This window comes from Onychostruthus taczanowskii, unplaced genomic scaffold (genome assembly GCF_017590055.1).
Source record: "Onychostruthus taczanowskii isolate IOZ18803 unplaced genomic scaffold, ASM1759005v1 scaffold6, whole genome shotgun sequence".
Lineage (NCBI taxonomy): Eukaryota > Metazoa > Chordata > Aves > Passeriformes > Passeridae > Onychostruthus > Onychostruthus taczanowskii.
The window spans coordinates 922,666-940,503 of record NW_024503679.1 but is presented as its reverse complement, the minus strand read 5'-3'; the positions used below and the strand labels follow the sequence as shown (position 1 = coordinate 940,503).

The window sequence follows — 17,838 nt, the reverse complement described above, 5'->3', positions numbered from 1 at the left end:
TTCTCAGGAGGTGGTGTGAGCCTTTGCAGGCTCGGCCCATCACTGTATGTGCTGGAGCTGGGTAGGAGCAACTCCTGAGCCATTCCAAGGCTGACCTCCTCTCACCCCTCAGCTTCCAAGGAGGAATGCACTGGAGATGTTGCTCGTTGTGATGATTTTCTGTCACTCTCAGTTTTGTTGCCTGTGGACTGAACCAGGAGAGTGGTTGTGTAATCCAGGCCTCTTTCTTTGGCATCCCTAAGGACCTGTTCCATTTCTCACACATGGAATAAACTTTCCATGCAGCAAAGACTTAGCCAGAAAATCTGAAAAATAAAACACACCAGGGTTTAAAGTGTACCTGAAGGACTTCATTATCCAGATCAGAGAAGGGAGCTGGTTCATAACATCAGTTGACACCTTAAATGTAAGTGTAGAAACAGCTTGTGTCCTGTTGTGATTTAATTCTGTAAGTAGCTACTTTAGCTGCCTGGAAACTCTCCCCATATTTGCTAAAGCTGTGAAGTGAAAACAACACTTTGGTTGGGGCTCCAGCTTGAGCATAAACCAGCTTCAGTGGAACTGGAAGTGGCCCTTCCCTGTGAGGTGGTGAGGTCCTGGCACAGGGTGCCCAGAGCAGCTGGGGCTGCCCCTGGATCCCTGGCAGTGCCCAAGGCCAGGTTGGATGAGGCTTGGAGCAGCCTGGGACAGTGGAGGGTGTCCAGTGGCAGAGGGTGGAATGAGATGGGCTGTAAGGTCCTTCTCAACCCAAACCATTCTGAAATTCGTGATTCTAGAAAATGTTTTCCCTTCTAGAGCATGAGTTAACTCCTACATTTGTACTGAATTCTGACAGCTGAGAGACTGTACCTGAGCTTCCTTCCAGCAGTACTTCAGGCACTGTCAGGTCTGGATAACTCAGTGTCAGTTAACCAATGTTAGGCAGAAGGAATCTGAGGCTAATTAAAAGCTGTGATTGTTTTGCACCTCTGCTGCTGGGAAGGACATAAAGAGCAGACAACACACACATGGCCATAGAGTAACTTTAACTGTGTTCTCTCCCCAGGTGCTGCAACACCAGCTCTGCCAAAAAAGCCTCCCTCCCTGCCTCTGGAACCAGAACAGGAGCAGGACTCAGAAACGAGCCCTGAGGAGAACTCAGCTCCCACAGGGGACGAGGAGCAGAGGAAGGAGAAGCACCAGAGCCAGGAGGCAGCAAAGTAGGGCAGCTCTGGGCAGCACAGGCAGTGCAGGAGCCTCTCCAGGGCTGCCTGGGATTGGGGAAAGAGACCTGCCCCACCCTGCCCCATGGTGGCTTCTCCCCACTGTCAGTCTGGATGGAGCTGTTCTCTATCAGTGATTTTAGCTTGTGGGCTCTGCCTGGTTCCAAGGAGTCACTGCAGTGACCAGAGGTTTCTGTGTAGCTACTCTTAGTGCAGTCACAACTCTCTACAGAACTGGAGAGTCCAGCTCTCCACAGGTTGGGTGTGAGTCCTCCAGAAGGACCTTTAGCAAAGCCAGCAGTAGTGATTTAGGATCCTGGATGGTGAGGAGAATCAAACCCTTCCAGTGGCTGAACTGGTGAACAGCTGAATTTGCATAAAGAACCAGTAAACTGAAGCTTTAGGGCTCTGTGTTTGCTGGTGAAGCTCCCCAGCTGTTTGACAATGTATTTCCTGCTTTTAGTTCTGCACTGTTGGACTGTATCCCTCCATAATTACCAGCCCAGGAGCGGAAGGTTACTCATGGAAACATCTTGGAGGCAGCATGAGCAGGGCTCTGGGTACATCCCAGCCTTCAGCTGTGCTTTGTGGTTTGTTGCTCTTATCCAAAGGACATTAATGCATCTTTAGAGCCCAGCCAGGAGCTCAAGTGCTCTCCTGCTCCCTGGAAAGAGTAGGGCCCCTCACTTTCCCCTGGGTTCTGATAGCCCAGACTGCTTATCTTAAATGAGGCTTTTTTTTCCTCTCGGGTGTCCTTCCTGCTGGCTTTTGTGTCAGTTCAGCCCCAGGGCAGCACTTCTGTAAGGATTTCCTCCTGCCAGGAGTTAAACAGAATTTTTTTGTAGAGCACTGGCAAATTGAAACAAACCAGACAAGAAACAGTGTCAGTCAGGTACAGTGCAGAGATTTTTATTCACATTTAACTTGTTACACTGAAAGTTCCTGCAGCCTAACAGAGTGACTGGGAAGAAGAGGTGAGGATTGGAGAGCAGGGGTGGGCAGGGGCTGCAAATTCTTCTCTTCAGCCCCAAAACTTTAATTCAAGGCAGATTTTTGTCCTATGATGCTTTGATAGGATAAGTGTCACACAGGGAGCACTTACTGCTCTTGGAGGTACTGTGAAAGGATTTATTTTAAATACATATTTTATGAAAAGCTTATACAACAGTGAATGAATTCTTCTATAAAATGAAGCAGTAGCACCTTCTTACTTTCTGGGAGCTTCATGTCTAGGGGAGCATTTTTAAATATGTAATTCCAGTTGGATAATAAATAGAGCTGCAATTCCTGTCCTGTCCCCTTTCCTCCCCTGGGCATGGTGATGGTGGCATTTGCATGCAGTAAATTCCTGGGATCATTCTGGAGAGCATTTTTGTGCTAATGGTAATGAGGCTGGACTGCCCTTTCAGCTGGAATTAAGCAAGGGACTGTTCAGCAGGACTGCACTGAGGCATTTAGGGATTTTGGAAATCACACCTTATGTTCCAAAACCTGTTTCTGGCATCAGCCATAATTCTAATCCCCTCTTTTCCCCCCCTTAACTGAAAAGAATCATGAGCTTAATTTTGAGGGAAGCAGAAACCATCTGCTTTAGGACTTTTCTTCCCCTTTTTAGGGAAAGGTCTGTGATGAACAGGGTAAAGCAGAATTCACAAGGTACTTTACATCTTGGCTTCTACACAGGAAACAAAAGTCGTTCAAACATCAATGCCTGGGTGGCAAGACCTTTTTCCAGCCAAGAGTAATGATCTGTCTATCCAGCAACATGTGTTCAACCCAAAAAAATGTGGTGTTGAGGTCCCTGAGACAACTGGATGCTGATTTATGGTACAGGCAGTATTAGTGGGTACATGCTGTGCTCCTGTACTTGTTTACTTAGTTGTGACTGAGCAAGGTGGATGTGGGGGCCTTAAAGCTGTTCAGAATTTAGATTTCCCAGTTGGGGAGTGGGTTTCAGTTGGCAAAGCCTCTTCTGCAGAGACAGACAAGCCTCAGTGCTGAATGGGGGAAAGCTTTACTAAAATAATAAGCTCCACACATAAATGCATTCAAAAAGAGCCCATGTTATAACAAGTACTCCATCTGCCAAGACTTTTCTAGAAGAGAAAACCCAGTTCTGCTACAAGGAAAGCTTTACCACTCCCTCAAACCATACTGCTCAAAAAAATCTGTGTTTTTAATGGAAGACACAGGTGAGATTTGAACCCAGTTTTACCCAGTCTGCACCGAGGGGCAGCTTTCCTGAGAAATTCACAGGGGAGGTTTCCAGGGTATTTTTTCCATTGCCTCCCCTTATATTTTAATGGGATAATTCCTGCCATCATCTGTGTTCCTCAGCTGCTGTGAGATCTGTTGAGCACAGGCTGGTCCCAGGCTGTTGGGAACAGAGCTCCTGGCACAGGAGGGAATGGCCATGTGCTATTTGCAACCTGCACCTCTCCTTTGCTGAGAGAACATCAGAGTCTGGATTAGTGACTCCCTGAGAATTCTGCCTGGATCCAGCTGAGACACCAACAAGAAACTGCTCCACAGTGAAAGAGGAGAACTTCATCCCACAGCTCCAAGAGGTAGAACCAGCATTCCTGGCTCTGAGATCCAAGTCTTGCTGCCCCAGTAAATGTAAAGTCTTACTCAGACCCAGTATTTTCCTCTGATTTTCTCCTGTTCTCCCCAACACTGAGGTTCCTTAGCCCAGGAATAGCAAGGCAGCAATTGTGTGACACAAGTCTGTGCCAGTGCTGCTCTGGAACAGATTGCACAGAGACAATACTGGCACAGAGACACTTGAGCTGTTCACCCACTCACAAACCTCAGCTTTCACCTAAGCTTCAAGCTCCAAAAGAACCCACAACCAACATTTTAGGATAACTGGAAATTGAGTTCTGTTGTACCATTTCACAGAACTGTCCCATTATTCAACTCTTTGCTCAGGACATGGCTGGAAAAGTCACCCTGTGGCACGCAAACCCTGGTAATTCAGTGTATCATTACAGATAAATAGTAAAAAAATAACCCAAGCACAACTGCTGACAGTTTTCCATTGGGTTTTGGAATGGATTTAGTGCTCTGCTGCTCTCCAGGCTTTGGATTCCAGTGGCTAATGAGTTGAGCAGAGCTCTAAAACATCCAGCACAAAGCAGTTAATGAGGTCTTTGCTAAAGGCTGAGGAAGAACATTTCAGCACCAGTTCTGTAAATGAACTTGGGAAGAGAGGTCCAACTTGGCTGGATCTCACACATCCCAACAGGACATAACCAGGAAACAAAAGAAAATCAAGTAATTCTTAGTAATGCTGAGAAACTCCCCTGGAGAGGAACAAAGGTAAAGAGCCTTTCAAATGGCAAGAGTTGGATTTGGGATTGGCTCTTCCATGGCACAGCACCAAGGGCACAGTGGAGAAGGAACGTGTCCTTTGAGACTCTGCCAGGCCCCTGTGATTCACACCTCCCAAATAATCCAGCACTTGACCCTCAGTAAGTGCCATACACAGAAAACATGGGAAGAATACTAATTTTGGATCATGGATAAAGCAAAACAAACCCAAGCCAAGGTGGCTGCAGGAACACACAAGTGAAAATACCAGTGTGTACAGGTTTTACCATGGAGAGCTGTCACAGTGCTGAGCTCTGCTGCTGCACCTCCAGCAGAATCTGTGTGAATAAACATTTCCATTGCAAACCCTGCTCCAGGAGTGAGGCTGGCTGAGGTTTGAGTCATCCATCACTGTGGATTTCAAGGTACAAGTAACACAGGAGAACAAATAGAATTTGTAGAGACAGAGGATGAGGGGGAACAAGGTCAGCTCAAGCCTGGTTTTGAAGCTTTGGTATTTTTGCAGCTGTTGAAGCTGCTTTTCTTTGTTGTCACTACTGTAGCTGTGCAGAGGTGTGAGACTACAAGTGCAGGGGAAGCATTTCAGGAGCTCTGCCTCCCTGTCATTAATTTGGGAAGGCAAAAGGAAGTTAAGCACATCATGTTCACAGCATGTGAAACAAAGCAGAGGCTGCTGGGCCCCTCCATTCAATTCAGATTTATTACCATATAGATTGTTCCACAACTTAATCAGGGATCCCACTGGCACAGCTGATGAACAGGTCATGGTGGTTAAGGATTCTCCTTGGGAAGTGACTTTGGGTGCACATGAGCTCTATGTGCCTGACAAAGCAGATTTGGGTAGAGCAGCAGCCTGGCCATCCCCAGCTGCTGGGATTGGAGCTGGGGCTCACCATGCCAGGTGTTCCCAGCACACCCAGAAGGGGCTACAGCAGAAATGTTTACCTGTGAGGAGCAGCAGGAATAATTCTATCAGTTTAGCTTTTGGCACACATGATTCCTAAGGAGTAAGCTCCTTTTTAATGATTCTTTACAGCAGTTACTGGCTCAGATTAAAAAAGCTAATTTTAGCCTGTCATGTTCCTGTTCAATGCAAGCACAGCTGACCCTGGGACAAGGTATGTGCAGTCATGTGTTTTTAGGTGGCCCTAAGGAATGTCAGTCCCAGCAGTCTCACATCCCTGGAAGTGTTTTAGCAAGAAGTGAAATACAGCAGCAGGGCCATTGCTGGTGACAGCTTGTGTGTATTTAGTTTTTTTTTTGTTTCCAGGTCCAGAATCTACAGTATAAGCCAAGGATCAGTTTCCAGCTGGCAGATCCATGGCCTTTGGTGGCCCTAGGAGTGGAGTGCCAAAAGGCCACCATCCCAGGCTGCAAAACAGCCTTGCTAATGGCCTTGGACCTCTCAGTGAGCCAAAAAGAGAGGTTCTTTTCATTTATTTTCAGATTAGGAAGACTAAACCAGAACTCCCAACTCCTGTGCTACAGTTTATCAATTATAATAATAACAGCAGTAATAGTCATTATAATAAAAAAATAATCTGGGTAGAAAGGCCTCCAGTCTTAAGATCCTGCAGCTGGATAAAATGCTGACACTCAAGGGAAGCTCGAGGTGGGCTGAGCTGCAGGAAAACACAGCACTGACTGTACTTCTGCTCTGTACAACACAGAACACTTTGCTCAGGGGGAAAGCTGAATGCACATGACAGACAGCATTGTGTGCTGAGTCAGTGCAAGCACAACAGCTGCCAATTTTCATCCTTGCAGAGCAGCCAGGACGGCTTTTCCCAACAGAGAACACCACTGACAGCAGCCTGACAGTGTTACTGCAACAGATCACTCCACCCTGAGTGACACAGACTCCCCTCCCTCCATTCAGGTGCAAAGACTGACCTGGAACAACCTCTGCCAAGCTCTGCTAAGGCACAGGCTTGCCCAGACATGCTGATTGCACTTAACCCAGTTCTACTGAAAACTGGCTTGAGAGCTGTGCAAATACACTCCAGGTTCCTGAAGTGGCCAGAGACAAAACCATGCTGGGAAGAGAGAAAACCATGCTGGTGCTCTACAATTCTTAGTGTGTGACTGTGAAAAGGTTAAAAAATAGAAGCAAAATATTTAACAAGGACACAAGATTCTGCTTTTTTAATTTCAAAGGCCAGAGCAAAGAAACTACTGGTGACCTAGACAAAAAAACCCAACATCAAACCCTAAAAAGGGCATCTCACTTCAGTCTTACCTGGAAAACACTATTGCAGCTTTTGAGCTTCCAGAGGGACCCTCCCTCTGGATTTATTAACCTTTCCTAATAGAGGGCAGAGAGACAGAAAAATTTGGCACAACCATTCTCAACCAACCAAAAATGAGTCTCCAGCATTCAAGAGCTTTTCTTTAACACACCATTAGCAGAGTATTTAGTGTACAGCAAACACAGGGAATGGTTTGGGGGTTCCCTGGCAGGGAAACACAGCTGTCCCCCAAACTGAAACCCTGATTATCTTCACTCCTTGTTTCCTAAAAACTAAGCACAGACTGCTGGGGCTCAGTTGAACACCCTTAGTCACAGATATCCAGAAGCACCTGTGCAGCCTGGAGTAGGTTCAGTCTGTGTCACATTTTGGGATGTCTGTGTCACTGTGGCTCCCTCTGGGGCTGGGCACACAGAGAGGTGATTGGACCAGGCAATAATTCCATCCTCACCCCAAGGAAGGTTTGCAAAGTGCTGGGAGGAGATAACCCACAAGCCTTTTATTTTGAATTTACCAGAGGCAAGGCAGGGCCGGGCACTGCTGTGCTCTCCCTGGGATCCAGGGGCAGGAAATTCTCCTGCTGCTGCACTCTGCAGCACTACCAGAAAAGATCCATTCTGAGCTACTAACAGCAAACTTTGCCCGCCAGGGATTTGGCCTTTGTGTCCTTCCCCCTTAAGACAAAGCCAGTTTTCACATTAAATATTAAAACATTTGCACCTGACCTGCACGTGAAGCGCTCGAGTCACTGCTGAGTGACTGGAATGTAGCTGACAGTTTATACCTGGAATTATTCTTTGGCTCTTTTTCAGTTATACCCAGAAAACACACCACACCCTGGTTCTGTTCCTATACCACCACTGCTTCAAGTCCCAATCCACGGGTCTCGGACACCGTGCAGTGCTGAAGAGGAAGGAGAGTCCTGGTTTTCTACTGAGGATACACCTCGGAGTAGAGCAGTCCCTCGGCTGAAATGGCATCCCCGAGTCCCACGGTCCGCACGGGATCCTTGCACACCAGCACAGGGGTGAAGTGGAAGGAGATGCCTTCCCTGTGCCAGTGCACCACGGGCTCGTCCGGATTGAGGGAAATTTTTGACGGTGCCTCCGTGTGGGAGGTGACGAACTCCAGAGGAGCTTTGAGGAAGAACTTGCTGGTGTCGATGGTGTCGGTGGCACAGGCCTGGGTGCCGGCAGCCCTGGCCCCAGCCGCCACCGCCGCCGCCTGGTTGCCCCAGTGGCCGTCCACGGTGACCAGGATGTGGTAGGCCAGCGTGTGGAAGTGGATCCGCGTGAGGTCCGAGGCCCGCTCCGCCGTCTTGCCGTGCTCCTTCAGGATCCAGAAGAGGATGTCGCTCACCACCCCCACGTCGGGAATGCCGCTCCAGGAGGCCAGGGAGGCGTGGGGACCAGAAGCAGACTGGGTGAGGAACAGCAGCTCCTGCTCGTTCAGCCCGATGGAGTTCACCAGGGGAAAGACCTGCTAACAGAAACAGGGAACGGCGGGTTTGCCTTCAGGAGCGGAGTCACACCTGGGAGCCCTCCCCGGGCCGGGGCTTTTGCAGTACCCTGCTGCTGCCTCAGCAGAAGCAGCACCCACTTTCCCAGTCACTGCACTTCCACAAAGTTAGCCAAGAAAACATTCCATTCGGTGCAATTAATTTTCCAGACACACACTTTGACAATAAAGAGTAACAACACAACTCCACATACAACACTGAGATCAGAGCTGTGTCAAGCCAAACAAGGAACCACCGGGAAAGAAATTCTGCAAAGAAATTGAGGGATATTTTAAAATTCTAAACTCAGCTCAAATTCATTCCTCAATTCATCTTCCAATGCATAGTCCAAAAGTTGAGTTTTGATGTCTATACTCATGCACTAGTGTGTGCACTGTGACAGTGAACTGAGAAGAGCACATCCTTTCATTTTCCTTACCTGATGCATAATGTTGCTCATAAAATCCTGATCAGTCATACTGGCCAGCTCCAGGTGTATGGGAATGTCAGTTGGGATATCAGAGATGGAGGCCACAGCCTACAGGAAAAAGGAAAAAACAACCTTAGAACACGTATTTATTAAGGAACAGAAGAAGAAAAAGGGTTGTGACTCAAGATACACATCCTTTAATCTCCCTGTGTGTGAATATAAGCAATTCAAGGGGATGTCTGACCTGTGTATGTAGTGCTAAGGAGAGGATATAAAACAACTTCTAGTTTGCAGAATCCCAGAGCAGGAACACTATCTAGCCTTAATCTGCTCCCAGCTCAGAACCTTTCTAAAGGATTACTTCCAAAAACCTCACAAATCTGAAGCAGCTATAGAAGAGCTGATCCCAGAACATGAAAAATGCCAATGCCTTGCATCAGGACAAGTCCTCAGCTGTAAAACAGGTGGCACAAGACAGATGCTCTTTAAGGAATGCAGGTGTTGATTATAACCTGGATGATCTGAGTGTCCAGCACAGAAAAAGCCTGTTTAGCTGCTAGACAAGCCCAGTACCCAGGTCAACACCCTCCAGCCAGGCAACAAGCTCTTCTTTTCCCTAGACAAGCCACGGAATCTAAGAAAAGACACTGTTACATGGTTAGACTTCAGCCATTCCTGTAGCTCCCACTCTCCTGTTGAGATTCAATCCTGAGATCTGTGGCACAGCCTTCCTACACCTTCAAACCTGGGAAAACAAGGCCTTGCCACGACACACCTGGAGGGGAAATGAAGGAAATTCAGGGATTCAGAATCTCACCTCCATGAGTCGCCTCTGTCTCATCTCCTTGCTCTGCCCTTCCATCATGTGTAGTCCTGAAAGCACCACCAGGTCTGGCTGGAATTCATCCAGGCTGGACACAAACACTTCCAGCATGTTCAGGGCGCCGTTGGACAGGTCGTGGGAGAAGATGAAGCGGTTGGCAGCAGGAGCCCTCACTCGGCCCCACTGCTCACCTGGGGTGGAGCAAACAGGACCAAGTGTGTGTGAAATGGTTTATTCCTGGGCAAGATCACAAATTCAATGGGTTCCATCATCAGCCAGAAAAGCCATTTTAGCTTTTAGAACTGTTTTAGCCATTACATGAAGGTTACCCTGAGTTTCATCAGCACGTGGTTAAATCTCTGTTTTCAGGGAGCATTTTAGTGTTTATGGAGCTTCAGAATGACACCCCTCTGGCTGTGCACCAACCTTAGTGATGTTCAGGGGTACCACTGAACACCTGCTCCATTGTACCTGCTTGATATTCCAAGATAAGATGGAATTCATCTCTTTCCTGCATGGATTCAGGTGGCACAACCACATTGTCATCCAGCAGTTCATGGAGTTTGGGACCAACTGGGCCGCAAAGAAGGATCTAGAAAATAAGGAAAAACAAACAAAGTTTCCCTTGCCATGTCCCTTGCCAAAATTTAAGCATCACCTACACAATTGATTTTAAAAAGTTAGTAATTCAATTTTTAAAAATCAGCTTGGAAGTCCAACCATATGTTCCATCAGCAGAACCTAAGAAATAACTGCCAGATCCCCAAAATCTACATGGAAATAACATGAGACAAGCAAATTAAAGAACACAACCAAGTGGCATGAGATGTTTGGAAGATGTGTGTACCTTCAGGTCTGGATTTGTTGCAAGCTTCTGCCCGATGAGAGCAGCATTTCCTCCCACGTAAAGCTGTAAAAGAAACAGAGCTGGGTGTGGGCATCCCCTTGCTTTGGGACCTTTAAACACATTTAGTCCTCAGCACAGGCTGGAGATTTTGGCTTTTTAGAACAATGTTCAGCAGTACCCAAGTGACTAAAGGTTACTGGGGCTGAAGGCAAAATGATCTTACAATTCTCTCAACAAGTTGAGCATTCTTTATTTTTAATCTAAATATTCACATTCAGGTAACAGCCATGTAAAAATCAATTAATTCCCAACACTGACAGGACTGTAAAAAACAACTCATTCAGCATATAAACAGCCCTTACTCGGTGGCTAAAGTCCTGTGGGTTTTTAGCAAGGCTGACAAGGAATCATTTAAAATCTGCAGCAACTCTTCCTCCAGTTTGAGGTCGAGGTGAAACCTGCTGCCTGTGCCCATGTGAAGTGAAAGGAACTGTGGAAGTTCCTTCAGTAGTAAAGGTCAAACTTTCCAGTTAAACTCTGATTTGAGCTTGAAAAGCAGCAAGTATGGGTTGTCCTAAGGGCCACAGGTGCTCAGAGGAGACCACAGAGAAGATCCAAGGGCTGCTCTGGAGCCAGGCTGGGAGAGCTGGGGGTGCTCACCTGGAGAGGAGCAGGATCCAGGGAGAGCTCAGAGCCCCTGCCAGGGCCTGAAGGGGCTCCAGGAGAGCTGGAGAGGGACTGGGGACAAGGGATGAAGGGACAGGACACAGGGAATGGCTTCCCACTGCCAGGGGACAGGGATGGATGGGATACTGGGGAGAAATTCTTCCCTGTGAGGGTGGGGAGGCCCTGGCATGGGTTGCCCAGAGCAGCTGTGGCTGCCCCTGGATCCCTGGCAGTGTCCAAGGCCAGGCTGGACAGTGCTCGGGGCCCCCTGGGCTAGTGGAAGGTGTCCCTGCCATGGCAGGGGGTGGCACTGGATGGGCTCTGAGGTCCCTTCCAACCCAAACCACTCCTGGCTTCTCTCACAGAAAACAGGCCATACAGCTGAAAATCAGGCAACTCCTCACTCTCAGCCTCTTTTACATCCTCTGCCCCATCTGGCTCCCAAGAGACACCTCTGACATTTCAGTCTGGGAATGTCAGCAGGGGAGACACCATTTAACCACGCCTCATTTGCAGCGGGGCAGAATCCCAGGGAAAACCATTAACACAACTCAAGCTACACCACAAGCTTCCTCCTCAATGATTTGCTCTCTAGAGGGGGAATGAAAGTCAGCAGCGACAAGGAAGCAAGAGAGAGGATTCCCAAGGCTCTGTCCTGGGTGCAGACCCACCTGTGCTGCGGGGTGCTCCGAGGCTGCGCGGGCAATGTCCTGGAACGCGTCGGCATCGCTGAAGAAGCGCTCGGCAGCCGCCCCTCTCTCCATGAAGTGAGCAAAAGCCTCCTTGAGGTCCTGCCCGGAGCTCAGGACTGCGTGGTTCTTCCCATCGCTGGGCTCCAGGCCCAGCGCCTCCAGCAGCTTCACCCCAGACAGAACCACGTCCACGCAGGCGTTGACGCTGGCAGAGAGAAAGGAAAGGCGTCCTGGGAAAGGCAGACAGAGCTCAGGGCACCTGGGAGTGCAGTGAGGGCACATCCCTGACTCTGCAGGGGGAGAGCAACCAGCCAAAGGGAAAAAAGGCCCAGGAATTTCCTGAAGTTCTCTCCTAAAGCTTTCTCCGTTTGACTGGCTTTTATTGTGCTCAGGGAGGGATTGCTAACTTTCTCCTGAATGAAAACGAGGAAAGCTGTGTGGTCCAAGGGTGGCTGAGTATGTTACAATACAGGTTCCACTTCATTTCCTGCCTTGGGCTTGCTTAAAAAGAACAGGAATACTAACAGTGGCATTTTAAATTCTTAGAAGCTTTTAAAAGCTTCTAATACCCGTGTATTTTGGGTTTAAAATGTGCATGTGATTCAAAACGGCTAAAAACAAAACTGAAAGCGTTTAAGTCAGCTAGAGCAGCCTCTGGAGTTTCAACTATTCCTAATAATATCCAACCCACACACAACTCCCCACACAGACTGGCTCTGTTTACAAAAAGTCAAGAGAGCAATTTGTCAGTTGGAATATTTGAAAACGGCAGTTTCCAAAGGATCATCCCAAACTTACAGAAACAGCACGCAGTGGAAACAGGAGAAAAATCCTGCGATTGTAAGGGAGGGATAAGAACCATTTCAGCAGATCCAGGCTTTTTGGGAAGTCTAACTTCCAGTCCCCATGTCTCATTGATTTAATCACAGCCTAATTCACACTAGAGGACAGGAGAACCAGAACCCCCAGCAGACAAATTAGAAACACTTGCCCTTGTCTCCCTGTGATTTCAGAGTGTTGCAAATACTTCCTAAGATAACACCAGCAACTCCACAGAGGTGCAACTTAAGCATCTTCTGTCACAGCTGTCAAGTGCCATTTCTGTTCCTCTGCCCCACATTTCCCTGACAGGGATCCAAACCATCATCAAACTCGTGCAGGATCCCTGACTTTCTCCACATCTCCCCCCAGGACAGTCCAAGGGCCAGTTCCTGTTCCCTGTCAGTGAGGAGTGCTCAGCACTCAGCACTCCCTTGGCAGTGACCTCTCAGGAGTCAGATTTGGGCTGCAACAAAAAAAAAGCTGCATCACACAAAATAAAGGACATGAAAAACCCTGAGGCTTTCCATTCCATGAGGTAACCAACCCAGAAATCCTCCGGATGTGCACCACCTCCTACACCAAGGACAGAGAAATTCCCTAGCATTGCAGAGAAAAGAAACCATAAATTCAAGCAGCATTTTAGCCCCAAATTTATGTTTTAGCGAATCATTACAGATCCAAGGGGATAAAACTAAGTCGTATTCCTCTGCTAACACAGAGCTACACAGCCATGGACCTGGATAACCCCTTCCAGCATCCAAAGGATGAATCTTCCAGTCAAAGTCAAGTTACCTGCCATGTCCATATATTTAAAAGAAAGTGAGTCAAGCGCTAAATATAAGATCAATGTGACATTCCTGAACTTTCCCCTTGTTCTCTTCCCGCTTTAAAAAGAGAAAGGGTATTGAATTTCTCGGAGCTCAACATTCCTTCCCTGTCCCTTCCCTCCTTATCTCTCTCCAGCTGTGTCTGGACTCAGTTACCTCTTCCCAAAGAAAGGCTCTGCTCCTTTCTCCACTTTGTAACTTGTCTCTGGTACCGATTTATTGCCAGCCTGTGCTGGATGGACCAGCAGCTCCAAATGCCCCTAACCCCAACCCTCAGACTGTACATGAACTTGTTTTACAGACAATCAAGCCAGGAATAATATCTGTGGAGAAGGGCTCTAACAGGGCCAGAGCCTGGCTTAAATCCCCACCACAGGAGCGTTCTGGATCACTGATCCCCTTGGCCAACATTCAGCTCTGACTGAGCAGCACTGCAGGAGGTGCTGCACTCACATCCGCTTCTTTTTCATGGAATCATGGAATGGTTTGGGTTGGAAGGTACCTTCAAGGTCACCTGGCTCCATCCCCTGCCATGGGCAGGGACACCTTCCACTGTCCCAGGCTGCTCCAAGTCCTGTCCAGCTCACCTTGGACACTGCCAGGGATCCAGGGGCAGCCACAGCTGCTCTGGGCACCCTGTGCCAGGCCTCCCCACCCTCACAGCCAGGAATTCCTTCCCAATATCTCACCTAACCCTGCCCTACGGCAGTGCCACTGCCCCTTGTCCTGTCCCTCCATCCCTTGTCCCCAGTCCCTCTCCAGCTCTCCTGGAGCCCCTTCAGGCCCTGGCAGGGGCTCTGAGCTCTCCCTGGAGCCTTCTCCTCTCCAGGTGAGCACCCCCAGCTCTCCCAGCCTGGCTCCAGAGCAGAGGGGCTCCAGCCCTCAGAGCATCTCCGTGGCCTCCTCTGGATTTGCTCCAGCAACGTCCTGATACTGGGGACTCCAGAGCTGGAGGCAGGTGAGGTCTCACCTGGGCGGCACAGGTGCCTCGCAGACACACCGCTATGCGCGCCGGGGCCGCAGCACACCCGCACCCGCACGCTCCAACCCCGCACACGTGGACAGCGGGATGCGCATCCCGGCCCAGGCGCGCTCCCCGCGCGCTCCCGCACCTACCCGACGGCGACGCGCGCCCAGCCGCGCGCGGGGCGGACAATGGCCGCCTGCCAGGCCGCCACCGTGCGCGCCTCCAGCGAGCGGGCGCGGCGCAGCGTCCCCAGCAGCGAGGCCGAGAGCTGCCGCAGGGCCGCGGGGGGCAGCTCGGGGCCCAGCACGCACAGGTAGCCCAGCGCCAGGGCCAGCAGGCCCACGCACACCGACCGCTGCCACATCGCGCCGGGCGCGCTCCGCCGCCGCTCCTCCTCCTCCTCCCCCGCCGCCGCGGCTGAGGCGGGGCGCCGCCGGCGGGGGCCTCCTTACGCCGCCTCCGTAGCGCCCCGCCCCCGCCGGCCGGCGGATGGCGTAAACCTCTTCGGGAATCCTGGCGCGCCGCTCTTCCTGCGCAACCTGCGTGCGGCCGGGCCATGCGGTTGCGCCACCTTCGTAAATCGGTATGGGAATAGCGCTCCCCCTGCGAAACTTACGTGCGGCTCGGCTATGCCGCTACGTCACCTGCGTAACTCGGCACGAGAATAGCGTAGGCAGCAGCGGGCGGCGCGTCGTGAGGGGAGATGGCGGGACAGAGGCTCCCTCACGGCACCGCCGGGCCGAGGCCTCTGGGAACGGGCTGGGCCGAGGCAACCGGGCCCCCAGGCCGCCGGGATGAGGAGGTGAGCACTGCCCCGGTGCTGGGGCTTTCAGTAGAGCTGAGCTGATGTCTGTCTGGGCATCACGCCTGCAACCTCCTATGTATGTGTTGCTGCTGCTCCATCCCCTCCCCGGCGTTCCTCCTCATGGTGCCGTTATTTTTTGGTTTCCCAACACTTTTATGGGTCTGTGTTGTATTTCCACTCTGCCCCAACAGCACAGTGCCTGCAGTCCCACCGCTCCTCTGCCCTGCCTCACACCAAAGTTTCTCTAAAGGCTCACATCCATCAACCCAGTCACTGTCTGAAGCTAATAACCAACTCTAATCTCTAATATACTCTTTTTTTTTTTTTTTTTTTTTTTTGGGGGAACATTTCGTTAGACCTGCCCACACCCCTGAGGCCATCTCAGGTGCTGGGAGCAGGCCTGGGAACGCCCTTTGCTGCCTGGTGCATCCATCACAGAGATGCTTTAGTGAGCAAGAAGGGAGGTTTCCCTTTGTAATGAAAGGGAGTTTTTCTGGGCTTCTTTAGAAATCACAGGAACTTACACTCAGAGACTGACAAAATTTGCAAGAGTTTGACAACTGTACGCCGCAGCGCGTTGGCTGAGGCAGCCGATAATTTCCTTACTCAGTTCTGTGTTGTGAGTGATTGTCATCTCCTCAGACTCTGACAAAGCAAGCAGTAAAGGAGATAGATCAATGCAAGGCTTTTTTGCCGATTTTTCTTTCTATTTCGGATGGTATTTAGTCAGCAGCCATGCGACAAAGCAAGCAGTAAAGGAGATAGATCAATGCAAGGCTTTTTTTGCCGATTTTTCTTTCTTTTTAGGATGGTATTTAGTCAGCAGCCATGTCATGGATTCATGTCTGGCCCTCATGGCTCATTGGCTGCCCATCAGGTTCCCTTTCTTCCTGGCATTGCCATAAAGGATTTCCTCATTTATTTATGCATTCTCTTCCTCTGAAATTATTCCTCAGAGCTTTGAGGGTGCCAAGATGAGCAGGCCAGGCAGATGATGGTGGCTGGAATTGCTGGTGAAGGAGAGAGTGAGAAAAAACCCTCCTCACCTGACACCTGATGGTGACCAGGGGCATGACTGGCTTTGTGAGCCTAAAGCAGTAATGTAATGATCTTTAAGAACAGAACTGTGAAGACAAACTGGAGGCCTTTCTGCCTTCCCCATTCTTTACCAGATCCTTCAAGCAGTTCTTTATCCTCAAATGCCTTCCTGCCATAGCAGCCCTTCACAGAGTGATCATCTTCTCCTCTCAGACCCTGTTCAGCCCACCAGAGTTGCTTGGTTAATGTGTAACCCCCTCTTTTCCTTTGCTCAGGTGGTCTTTGGGTTTTTTTCATTTGAACAGATTGAATCATTTCCCCTTCAGTGCTTTTCTGCCTGATGTTTGCTCTGTGTTTATGAAATCTCACTGGTTTCACACTCCCTGGGGGAGAGGCCTGTGAGGCTCTCATGGTTACAAACAGCCCTCCAGCCCAAGCAGGCAGAGACAGCAGAGTACATACCTGCCCCAAAACCCTGCTGCAATGAGGGCTTCACCTATGGGACCAGGGGTATTTATAGCCTTGTCACAGAACATCATAATTAGACGTGCCCATGGGGCAGCCTCAAGCCAGAGCCTTGTCACTGCTCAGGGACCCCAGTATTACTCCCATGTCAGGGTGTGGCTGTGAGCAGCAATCTGACACAGCAATAGTTTGGGGAATTCAGGTACAATTCACAATTGGGGTGATTAGTTTGTCAGCTGATGCTGATGCAGTTGCTGTCCTGAAGACTAAAGTTTGGGGTTTTTTCTGCAGATGCAGTTTCCACATCAATGCAATGGATGCTGCTGAGGAAGAACCACCTCAGTTGGATCTTTGTAAAGTGCTGGTGTTCAGCCTCCATGGACAGTTCTGGCAGTGCACTTGAATAAGGCTGCAAAGGTAATTGTATGATTCATTTTACAATCTGCCAACAAAAAGAAGAGGTTTATTCTCTCAGAGAACCTGTTCACTTAAAGAGCTAAACACCCATTTCTTGGTCAACATTTATTTTTTAAGCCAATGGAGATCTAGATTTGCCTCAAATTTGAGCAAAATTAGAGGTGAAACGGTTGGCTGAGAGCTCAAGTCCAGCTCCTTATTGCCTGCCCTTGAGCCACCCCATGAATTCCAGTTAGAGGTAACAGAGAGGGACACAGGGCTGTTGGATTCATATGAGCTACCTCAGACTGAATAAAAAGTATTGATTAAATATCTGTTTAATTATGGAAATAGCAAGCTGATTGCCTCTGGGTCACTGCTGTGTGTCATTTCAAAGAGTTGAAACTGATCTCAACGAATTTTCACTGGGATACTTTTATTAAAAGCATGGGAAGAGAAGGGTAAGATTTAAAAGATTTTTTAGAATGCAAAGAGTTAAAATTTAATGTCAACAGTTTTCCTTCATTTCTATTCCCTGGTGTTATGAAGTTCTTGTACAAGAAATCTTTTTCTTGACAGCTTTTTGGTGTAAGCTACTTGCAACTTGGGGGAGTGGCAGGACAGTGGTTTTAATCAGTGTTCAGTTATTGGAAATGGAACTTGTTCCCTTTAGGGAAAAAAAAAAGAGAGAAAAGGTGGGAAAAAAGAGAAAAGGGGGAAAACTCCCCTTTTTCTTCAGGAAGCAGACAAAGGATGTGATTCTGGCTTGTTTGAAGAT

General features: G+C 49.2%; 2 protein-coding genes across 5 annotated transcripts in view; one reads left to right on the top strand and one right to left on the bottom strand.

Annotated features, from left to right (window-relative positions):
* BBS4 (Bardet-Biedl syndrome 4) overlaps nt 1-2,490 on the top strand; it is a 35,279-nt gene extending 32,789 nt beyond the window's left edge. For all 3 annotated transcript variants that reach the window (XM_041418509.1, XM_041418510.1, XM_041418511.1), the window contains one exon: nt 1,046-2,490. In XM_041418509.1, the coding sequence (XP_041274443.1) occupies nt 1,046-1,203 (158 nt within the window). In that variant the 3' untranslated portion in view covers nt 1,204-2,490. The remainder of the gene's footprint in view (nt 1-1,045) is intronic.
* ADPGK (ADP dependent glucokinase) lies at nt 2,093-14,783 on the bottom strand. 2 transcript variants are annotated; one of them, XM_041418512.1, is made up of 7 exons: nt 14,506-14,783; nt 11,720-11,945; nt 10,383-10,445; nt 10,007-10,127; nt 9,530-9,726; nt 8,722-8,820; nt 2,093-8,266 (listed from the first exon to the last, which is right to left on the bottom strand). In XM_041418512.1, exons 1-7 carry the CDS (start codon nt 14,718-14,720, stop codon nt 7,715-7,717), a joined length of 1,473 nt encoding a protein of 490 aa, XP_041274446.1. In that variant the 5' UTR covers nt 14,721-14,783; the 3' UTR covers nt 2,093-7,714. The 2 variants fall into 2 exon arrangements, with proteins under 2 accessions (XP_041274446.1, XP_041274447.1); XM_041418513.1 differs by having other exon boundaries at nt 2,093-8,263.
* Between the last annotated feature and the right edge of the window lie 3,055 nt (nt 14,784-17,838).